This window comes from Rhinopithecus roxellana, chromosome 8 (assembly GCF_007565055.1).
Source record: "Rhinopithecus roxellana isolate Shanxi Qingling chromosome 8, ASM756505v1, whole genome shotgun sequence".
In the NCBI taxonomy this organism is placed as follows: Eukaryota; Metazoa; Chordata; class Mammalia; order Primates; family Cercopithecidae; genus Rhinopithecus; species Rhinopithecus roxellana.
The window spans coordinates 59094043-59104048 of record NC_044556.1 but is presented as its reverse complement, the minus strand read 5'-3'; the positions used below and the strand labels follow the sequence as shown (position 1 = coordinate 59104048).

The following is a 10006-nucleotide window of genomic DNA, read 5'->3' as shown; positions in this document are numbered from 1 at the left end:
CGCTTAACCCGTTGGTTTTGCGTGGTTGAACTGTCTCAAAACATAATAGGGAAGCATAATGCCCTGTTTAAATTGGCTTGACTAAGGGGTTTTTACTAGAATGATTTCAATTAAATTTTAAATCTTAAAATCTAAGAAATATATTTTTTAATTTTAAGTTTCTATGTTTCTTTGTTCTTTCACATTTTTTTTCTTTAGTTTTTGGGGACTTTTTTTTTTTTGAGGACCGAGGGTCTCAACTGGTTGCCAAGCATGCAGTTGACAGTGCGTAGTGCGAGCTCATAGACTAGCAACTCAATTAGGTACGATCTAATTGTTTTTCTGAGTAGAGTGTCCTTTGACCTCATGGAGCTCAAGGGGAAATCAATGCTGCCTTGTCAGCCTCCAAGAGTAGTAGCTGGGATGCCCCGATGTCATGAACCGAATGGGATTACGGATTGTGCCACAATGCCTAATGCCCTCATTTTCTTTGTGTTGTGGGTTTAATGTTTAGTGAAAACAGGGCGTTTTGCGTTTGCCATTTTTTTTTTTTAGTCTAGGTTTCGCCATGGTTTGGGTGGTCTGCACGTGTTTAGTTTTAGCCACATATTTGACACACAAGGAGCTAATAGGCTTGTATACTAAAATGCCTTGGGAATACAAGCCCAGAGAACGAACGCACACGTGACAGACCCGACGCTGAAACCAACAAAATACTCCTTCGTCGCACTCCCAAGTTGACGGGGAGTGGATTGCAAGCAATGAGCCACCGCGGCCTGCGCACAAATAATAAGAAAAAAAAAAACACTGTACAAAGGCTGTATGTAGAGGAGAGATTGGGACGCTCCAACCAGTAACCCTCAAACCTTTTGTATCCACACGAGAAAGTTCATTTATTTGCTGTAACGCGGCAAAAGTTCTAAAAAAAAGAGGAAATTAATAATGTTAAAGATTAATCGAGGTCTAGCGGTCGCTTGTTGTTTTATCCGTGTGGAAAGAACAAGAAAGACAGTATTTACATTTTGTGGTCTTTTGGTGATGTAGATTTATCTGTTTATTGTGTTTGGACGAGTTATTTGGGTTCTGACATGTAATACTTAGCAAACATGACTGTTTTGTGTATGGGTGTTTTTTTTTTATTTAATAAAAAACTGCCCTTTAACAGTTTTATAACTTATGTTAACTGCTTGCTAAACTCATGCTATAGGGATAATATTTTGGAAAACAGTTGTTTAAAAATATTTACATTTCTATGTGGTCTTATTACCAGAAAAATGTAAGTAAGTCAACTTTAAAAATTTATATCTGCACCTTTAAAAATCATTGAGGAAAACAGAAAGGAAACAGGAAACATGGCAACCCGCTTATCGCTCCTCTTCAAAGTTTATTTAAACACATTTTTCACACATTCGAGAGAAAGTCAAGCACTTGACGTGGCTGGGAGTGGTGGATCTTGTTTTATGAGAGTTATCTTGTTAATTATAGCACTTATGTGTGCTTTGTGTTTTGGGTTTTGATGAGGTGGATTACGGCGGTTTTGGAGATGGTTTGGTAGATTCCCTGAGATAGAAGTTCGAGACCAGATGGGTTTTATTTGTTGTCTTCTGTGGACAACATGATGAAAAACCCTCTCTTACTTCTTTCGTTTGGTTTGGTGGTGTTTGTCCCCCGCGTCCGTCTCTACTAAAACTAAACGTCTTGTCGTTTTTCTAGTACACCGTCGTCCGTTGTTCTTTTCGTCCTACCCTCCCGTTTCGTCCGTCCCTCTCCGTTCTCTACTAAAAATACAAAAAAAATTGCACGGCGGTGTGGTGGCCTGCCTCAGCTACTAGAGAGGCTGAGGCAGGAGAATTGCTTGAACCTGAGAGGTGGAGGTTGCAGTGAGCTGAGATAGTGCAACTGCACTCCAGCCAGGGCAACAGAGTAAGACTCCATCTCAAAAAAAAAAAAAAAAAAAGGAAATTCAACATGCAGCACTTCCCACTTACTTTACAAGAACAACTAATAAACATCAACAAAAATGAGTATAATGGAATTGAAAGAGCAGCACTGATGATCTGCTTCCACTTGGATCTAGATATATTGGTAAGATAAAGCTTTAAGCAGTAACAGACACTAAAACTAATAGGAATAAGGCCAAACTCAGAACCAAAACCAAATAATTGTACCACCATAAGTAAACTAAGATTTTCAAAGTAAATGAAGCATATTCAATTATAAGAATTTTAGTCAAGTATTCTAAATCAAAGATTTAAAAATATTTTCTTTCTTTCTTTCTTTCTTTCTTTCTTTCTTTCTTTCTTTCTTTCTTTCTTTTCTTTCTTTCTTTCTTTCTTTCTTTCTTTCTTTTTCTTTTCTTTCTTTTTTGATGTGGTCTCACTCTGTCGCCCAGGCTGGAGTGCAGTGGGGCAATCTTGGCTCACTGCAGTCTCAACCTCTTGGGTTCAAGCCATCCTCCCACCTCAGCCTCCCAAGTATCTGAGAGTACAGGCGCATGCCACCATGCCTAACTTAATTTTGTGTTTTTTTTGTAGAGAAAGGGGTTTCTCCATGTTGCCCAGGCTGGTCTCAAACTCCTAAGCTCAAGTAATCTGCCCACCTCAGCCTCCCAAAATGCTAGGATTACGGGCATGAGCCACTGCACCCTGCCCCTTATTTAATTTCTATTCTCTTTTCTATTTATGTTATTTCATCTGTTTATAATACGTATATGATATAATATTGTGTTCAAACATATGTACCATTTGTATAGTAACATTGTGGTGTTAAAGTTTGATGGTGGGGTTGTGATATCCAGAATTCTTGTACCCCCATGATTTGCTGACTCAATTAGTTTATAAGAGAGGAAAATAAGCACAAGACTAGTAAGAAGACTTATTCAAGGTTAAACAAATGATATTTTCTTGTTCAAAACTGGAGTCTGTTTCAGCACACTGTCTGGCATTCCCAGATTTTAATACTTCCTTAAATCATTACCCAAGTTTGGCCTATAGGAAAGATTATTATTAACTAAAATGTCATCAGTGTTCTAATAGTTTGGAATCATTGGAGAATAAGAGTCCATGGCAAAATCCTGAGAATGTACGGGTTTGGGTCACTGAGAATTATTGCCATATCTCTCTTATTTTGCCATCTTTTCCTAGGTCCCAGTGCCCTTTCCTATCCTCCAAATGCTGAGCACTTTGGGATAACCATGACTTGGACTGGAGGTTCTCTTCGAAATGATTGGGCACATTGCTAATGGTTCTTCGGGGCTGGACACGGAAAATATGAGCTGCCCTGGTGCCTCTACTGAAGGAAAATTTTGTTAGGGGATACTGAGAACATCAGTTTAAACGAGACCCAATCAGAAGGCATTTGAAAAAAGTGAGAAGGTTAGATTGGTCATTAGAATCCGGGGACTTCGCCTTCCCTCCACCCTGTCAGAGAATTTACCCATTTCTACTAAACCTGAACGGAAAGGACAGGAACCATGAAAAGAGGGGAGGACTTGCCTGGTGAGTCCTAGGGGCTGAACAAGAACCCCCAGAAAAGACAGGTGGGTATCCATAATTTTGACACACAGGGACACTTTAATTGATCTTCGTTTCCAGGGAAGCCAAGTGTGGAGCCAAAAGAGGAAAAAGTAGGAAACCGAAAGTTAGATAACCATGAGTCTTTTCTTTTTCGAGATAGCCGATAGGGCCAGAAAGGAAAAAGAAAAGAAAGAAAGGAACAGAAAGAGAAGATAGGGGCAAGGGGAAAAAGGGAAAAAACTATGGCAAGGGATGCTGTGTTTGTGATCCAGTTTCAATTTTTCCTGGGCAAGGGAATTCAGAATTTTCCTTTGTCAGTAATTGCTGACCCATTACATATTTGGTATTCTGGTAAGCCTTTGTGCCTCCACCAGAAAAAAAAAAAAAAATGAATGGGGTATATGGATGGTCGTTCATGACAATTATAGAGGAATCAAAAAAAAAAAAAAAAAAAGAAATGGTCTAAGTTACTAAATGTGTAGTCACAAGGAACAATCCCAGAACTCCCAGGCGGAGTCATAAAGAGTGGGAAGTCTATTGGGATATCAACCAGCAAATAGCCCAGTGGAGCTATTTCTGAGAAGACATGATCTCTTGCATTGGCTGTTAACTGCTGTGGGTATATCTTGCTTACCTGTGACCCTGAGACTCACTCCATGACTGTGCTGGGCCCCCAGGCCATTGTCTGCATCACAGGAGTAGTTTCCAGAATGTTCTGCAGTTAGAGAGAGGTTGAAGGAGGCTCCTCCTCCAGAGGGGGCTGAGCTGTTCCCCAGGGTGACATCCTCATGATAAAATCGGTACAGGATGGGGGGAGAGCCTCTCAGGGCCTCACAGTGAAGCTCCAGCAGGTCCCCCACTGGAGCCTGGACCCTGGGGGCCCTGAAGGTGAGGATGGGGTGAGATACTGGAACTGAGGGAGACAAAAGGGCTGTCAGAGGATTCTGATGTTTGTGACAGATGCACAACCTCTCTCAAGGAGCCTAGCAATAGATATGTCCCTTGTCCCTTGATTGTTTCTGTTTCTCACTGATCACATTTTTCTTATCTAACAATCAGAAGCATTTCCCCAAAACAGTGAGAGTTAATCCGGGGTAGTTTTGTTTTCATCACCATTCGGTCTTCCCCACAAGAAGTAAGGTTCTTCAAATTATTTTGCTATCTTTCCATTTCTTGGATAGCTTTTAAATCTCTCTCTCTCTCTCTCTCCACCCCCCCGCCCCACCATCCCTCTTTCCCTCCCTCCTTCCCTCCCTCCTTCCCTCCCAATGCCTCTTTTAGGAGATCCTAGTGGCTGACAGAGAACCTAAACCCTGGACTGCAACTAGAGGCTCTGTGAAAGGAATCGAAACTTACTTCTCACAGTGACTTGAATCAATGTGCTGAGGATGGGGCCATGAACATTGTCAGCTGCACAGTAGTATCTCCCTGCGTCACTCTCCTTCACCATGAGAACATGCAGCTCTGCCAACAGGGAACGCTGGGTCTTTCTACCCAGGCTTCTTACTCTTCCTTCTTTGTGCCAGGAGAATGTGACAGTCCCTGAACCCTGGGCTACTGAGCAAATAAGGACCATATTTTCTCCTTCAATCAGCTGCCCTCCAGTGGGCTGGATCTCTAGATTCACATTAGACACAGGGACTCCTGGGGGAACACAAGATGGCATGTGAAGGTCCTGATGGCAGGGACATCAAGGTCAAGGGGAAGGCTAGACCTGCCATGAATAGGCCAATAGCAGCAGGTGCAGCAGGCAGAAGCCCAAGCAGGAAATAAGAAATTAATTGTGTATACTATTATAAAGGAAGCAACATCCCTCTCACTCCCACAACAATTCCCATCCTTGGGAAATGTGGGTAACAAGTCCATAATCTCCATAAACTCAAAGTTTTCTGGTCACATTTTGTATGTGTTTATCTCTAAGGAATCTTTGATGCATCAATAAACCACAAAGTAAAAGAGAACACTGGAGATCCTCTATTTTGAAGATCCAAGTAGAACCCAAACTCTTCTCCTATTCTTCAAGACTTCTCCAGATTTACATCCATGTGCCATATCTTTCTCTGACTATTATCGTTCATATTCATCTTCCCCTTTTCTGACTATTTTGTTGTGAGTTTAGGTCACCAAACGGAAGCACCACAGGGGCTTCTCAAAACTACATGTGTTCAGCTGTGCTTCTAGTTGTCTCTTGATTCATGAGAGAACCGATCTTGTACATCTCTGTAACCCCATAGGGTTAGGCACTCAGTAACTGATCAATAATTACTATTACCTGACTCAAGTGGAAGAAAATGTTCTAGGGCTGTTAAACCAACGTTGAGCTTAAAGAGAGAAGATGACCAGAATAGCTGGACACTCCTCTCTGTTATGTCTACCATCCTAGGGGTGCTGAAGTTGTCACTGGTCTGCCTTCCTCTCCCCAGCTCTGATTCTGGAAGAGTAGCCCCTTGAACACTCACTCTGTACACGTATCTGAGATGTCAGGCTCCTTTTTTTGATGTTGTCAGTCACTGTCTCTGCCTCACACCAGTAAGACCCGGAGTCTTCAGTCCACATGGCAGGGATCTGGAGTTTGGGGGACCTGCTCCAGCCTGATCCGAGGGTCTGACTATCTCTGAAGAAGGAGAATTGCAGCTGGACTTTTGGCCTCTGTGGAGAGAGCTGGGTCTCACAGATCAGGGTCATGGGACTCCCCTCTATGGGCATGGAAGAGCTGACTCTCAGCACAGGATGTAGAAACAGCTCTAATGAAAAGAAAAAAAAAACATAGTCCCCAGGGTGGTGAGGCTCAGAGTTCCTAGAGAGATGCACTTCTGTTCTCAGCACCAGTCATCAGGAGATAGAGAAGCATGCAGAAAGAACAATCTCCTTCCCATGGCTGAGCCATAGGAACCTCTTTATGAAATTCCCACTGATAAACACCTTCCCTTTATCCTCAGTTTCTCTACCAAACCCAGTAATCCACAGGAATCTAGCCATTACCTTGAACTTGGATATTTAGGTATTTTGAAGTTCGTTTAATTGATACTATGGGAAATATCCAATAATTAGCAGTACAATGATATTTGCTATTATCCCTGGAGACTGAATTCACTATGATGAAGTCTAAATTATAACTATTAGGAAGCTGTTTTCCATCTTTGTAGTAAACCTTTTCATGAGCATTTTCATCTTCTTTCCCCTGACATCTCAGGGTGACATTATCTCCTTCAAAGACAGGATGTGAAGCCTGCAGGATCAGCGAGTCTGCAAAGAGCACAGGAGCACACTCATTTACACCCTGCTGCTTCTGCCTTCACTCCCATTTCCGCCCATGAGGCAAGAGCCATAGTTCTATACACACCTGCAAATGGCCCCCACCCACATTGTCATGTGGCTCCAATACCTTATTCTTCCTTTCCCCAGGAGAGCGAACCAATTCCCAGAAAACTTTCTTGAGAAATCCTCACATGTCTTTACACAAAAGAGGAATCCCAGACCTAAACCTGTTTGTGCCTGATGGTCCCTGGGTCACCCATACTTCTTTGGAAGGGGATAGATAGACAATCCAACATCATGCTGCTGCCCTATCTCTTTATTTTCCTCAGTGGGGTCAGCACATCAAATATTCCCATGGCTGCTTACAACTCTGCCTGGATCCCTGCATTAACCCAGCCCTCAGACATTCTGCCTGGTGGCTTGACTTTAGACACTCCCCTTCCATTCCTCACCATATGAAAATTCCACATGCACAGCATCACTGAGGGAGGATTCTCGGGTCTTGCATTGATAATTTCCAGACTCCGTAATTTGGATTGCGTTATATTGTTTTTTCAACAACTTCTCATTGCGATACCAAAACATGTCTCTGCGGGCTGGGAAATGTGATATTCCCCTGCATGTGAGAGTCACTTTTTCTCCTTTGAAGGTTGTGGACCATGGAGGATCAAGGAGAAGTACAGCTTTTGGAGCTACCTCTAAACAGGAAATAGGAAGATAAAGGCAGGGGAAGGTCAATGGGAGGTGGGCACAGCACAGGGGGAGCCCAACCTACAGTCAGGAGTTTTCCTGGACTAATTTCCAGTCTGGACCAGGGTGGAAAATGGAGCAGAAATAACCTGGGGAAATGCCTGGGAAAGAATCTGTTCTTCCTCACCCATTTCCTGGAGGTGAGCAGATGGGTATTAGAGGGGAGAGGTCTCGGGTTCCTGGCATTGCCTCAGGAAAGCTCAGGAGATGTGATTTGCCAGTGGGCAAACACTGTGAAGGCCTCAGAATGTGGCTGATTCTGAAATTCTCTTGTTCTATGAGTTTCTGTCCAGATAAAGGTGAACCTGGGATGTATATACCTCAGAAGTAGTGTCTAGACTCCAGAAAATTACTTCCTACTTGTTAACACTTAATGAATAAGATTTTCTCACTTGTATTACTTTTATATCTTTCTTAGTTTGAGAGTCTGTGGGCAAGGCAACTTTACTCTCCATCTAAGTTGGGCACAGTAAACAATGGAGGGACATAAAGAATTTAAATGGAGGAGGATGGACTGCTTGGGAAGTCAAACTTGTGTATGGAATTGCAACTGACTGACAGGCATGGAAGTGAGGTGTGGCAGTGGCGTGAGCTCTTTTTGGAGATTTATAAGGATTCTGCTGTAGCATCTTCCTCCATGAATGGGAGCTATTTCTATGTCCTTTGATAGCAGCACTAGCTTGGACATTCAAAAGGAGATGTATTAGAGAATATGGAGATCAGAGATGAGATTCCTTCATCATCAGCCTCTTGCCTCTGCCCTTTGCTCTGCAAATGTTTCCTTCCTCTACTCTGAGGAATCCTGGTAATGTAGGGGTAAAAAACCCTGGAGACTGAAAAAGTCGGAGGAGGCTCTGTTCACCCAATATAGTAGCAGATGTGACCCCAGAGCACCAGCACTGCTGATGGGATGCATCCCTGCAAGGGTTGGGGCAGGCTGTGTGGGCTGAGGGGACCCATATGCAGAGACCAGAGGGGCAGAGAGAAGGAGAAACTTACCTGATTGTTCTCTTCTACGAGCTGTGAGGGAGCAGAAAATGACAATCAGACACTCTCTAAAACATTTTTTAACAACGTAACCACAACCGCTTCTTTTGTTTTTCCTTATCACTTCTTTGCTCCCTTTTTATATCACCCAGAGCCCCTAAGCAACAAACAAATGGCCTATAAATTATTTTAAAAACGTGATGGCTTGTGTCCAAGGCCTGACCTCATCTCTGTTATTATTTACTTGGCCATGGCACATTTTATTCTCTCCCTGTCTTCTCTGAGTGCAGGGGCAGACAAAGACTTGCAGAAATGGTTTGTGCTCCCTTTGTTCCTTGGGCTTCCTATTGTTCCTCTCACTTTTTCAATCTCTGATTACATTTTGGCTTAAAACTTCCAGAAAAGAGTGATGTTTCTCAGTAGACCTTCCTTCACATGCCTAAGTTTTTAGAAGTAACTGTTTATCTGAAAAATTATTTAGTCTGAGGCTTAAGAGGGAGGGTGGGATATAGAGTTGTGGTTTGGCAGAAGGAAAAATCCAAGTTTCCTATGAGGTGAGAAAAGCAGTGGATGAGAAACCAAGGGCAGGATATCTGACTTGCTCTGATGGTTGCATTTGGAGCCTCTTGGTTGTCCTGGGAGCCCAGCTCTGCTCACTTCTCATCCCTGGCTATCTGTCTCTGAACCCCAAGTAGAAGCAGAGATAGAAGCTCTTTGAGTTTTTCCCTGGTCACCTCTAGGAACTGAGGCCCTGGTCCCATTGTAGTCCATCTGTTCACTCAGGATCAGCAGCAGCAGCCACAGAAGCATGGGCATCGGCCTGGCAGAGGGCAGGGAAAGTCTTTCTCACCAAAAGCCGGACTTATCTCCAGGAAGGAGGGCAGGAAGCTGCCCCTCAGATCAGACCTGCAAGAATTAGAAAAGGGAAGAAGAGCTTAGTATCATACCTTGCTTTGGGCTCTGAAAATGTGAACGTGGCTACCTTCCTAAATGCTGTTTGTATCTCAATCCTGGTAGTGATACATTTTTAGAAGTTGGGGCTCATCTTCCAACAAATGCAGTCTCTCAGGAGTAATGTCTCCAAGGCTGTGCCTGGGTTCTCTAGAAATGTGAAGCTGTGGATTTGCTAATATTCAAATAATTCTTTCTTTGTTTTTCACATGGAAAACCCCTTCACTAGCTTGTCTTCACACAGCCTTTGCTTCCGCATGCAGCTCCTAATGTAGGCAAGCTTAATGAGCGTGGTGTGAGTCACACAGTCAAGACGTGTCAAGCATACGCCTTTTTGACTTTCACATAAGTTGTCATGAGGTTTCTGAACAGGAAAATAATACAAATTTACAGATTAGGGACTGCTCGTAATCTCACCCAGATCTGCAAATTAGGAGATAAATCAGCAAGTGTACCACTGTTTTTAAAGCCAAAGCCCTTCTCAGAAAGGCCTTCCCTCACTTTGCAATCAAAGAGGTTCCACCCCATTATTTTGTTTCAAGTCCTTTGTGTTTTTTTCAGTTTTA

The 10006-nt window shown here is 43.0% G+C and overlaps 1 protein-coding gene across 4 annotated transcripts; it reads right to left on the bottom strand.

Moving 5' to 3' along the window:
* Positions 1 to 3953: 3953 nt before the first annotated feature.
* On the bottom strand, positions 3954 to 9705 carry FCRL3 (Fc receptor like 3). Of its 4 annotated transcripts, none has more exons than XM_030936917.1 (8): positions 9437 to 9705; positions 9224 to 9309; positions 8502 to 8522; positions 7205 to 7450; positions 6477 to 6740; positions 5954 to 6238; positions 4851 to 5138; positions 3954 to 4407 (listed from the first exon to the last, which is right to left on the bottom strand). In XM_030936917.1, exons 2-8 carry the CDS (start codon positions 9303 to 9305, stop codon positions 4040 to 4042), a joined length of 1554 nt encoding a protein of 517 aa, XP_030792777.1. In that variant the 5' UTR covers positions 9306 to 9309; positions 9437 to 9705; the 3' UTR covers positions 3954 to 4039. The 4 variants fall into 4 exon arrangements, with proteins under 4 accessions (XP_030792777.1, XP_030792776.1, XP_030792778.1 ...); XM_030936916.1 differs by having other exon boundaries at positions 9224 to 9395; positions 9472 to 9705; XM_030936918.1 differs by having other exon boundaries at positions 9224 to 9395; positions 9476 to 9705.
* Between the last annotated feature and the right edge of the window lie 301 nt (positions 9706 to 10006).

Bases quoted from the DNA above. Each gene is read 5' to 3' on its own strand.
- FCRL3 (XM_030936917.1), bottom strand. From the start codon at position 9,305: ATGCCCATGCTTCTGTGGCTGCTGCTGCTGATCCTGAGTGAACAGATG. The intron at 7,451-8,501 runs GTAAGTTTCTCC...TTTCCTGTTTAG, and splicing joins TCGTAGAAGAGAACAATCAG to AGGTAGCTCCAAAAGCTGTA. The intron at 4,408-4,850 runs GTAAGTTTCGAT...TGTCTCCCTCAG, and splicing joins GATTCAAGTCACTGTGAGAA to TTCCAGTATCTCACCCCATC.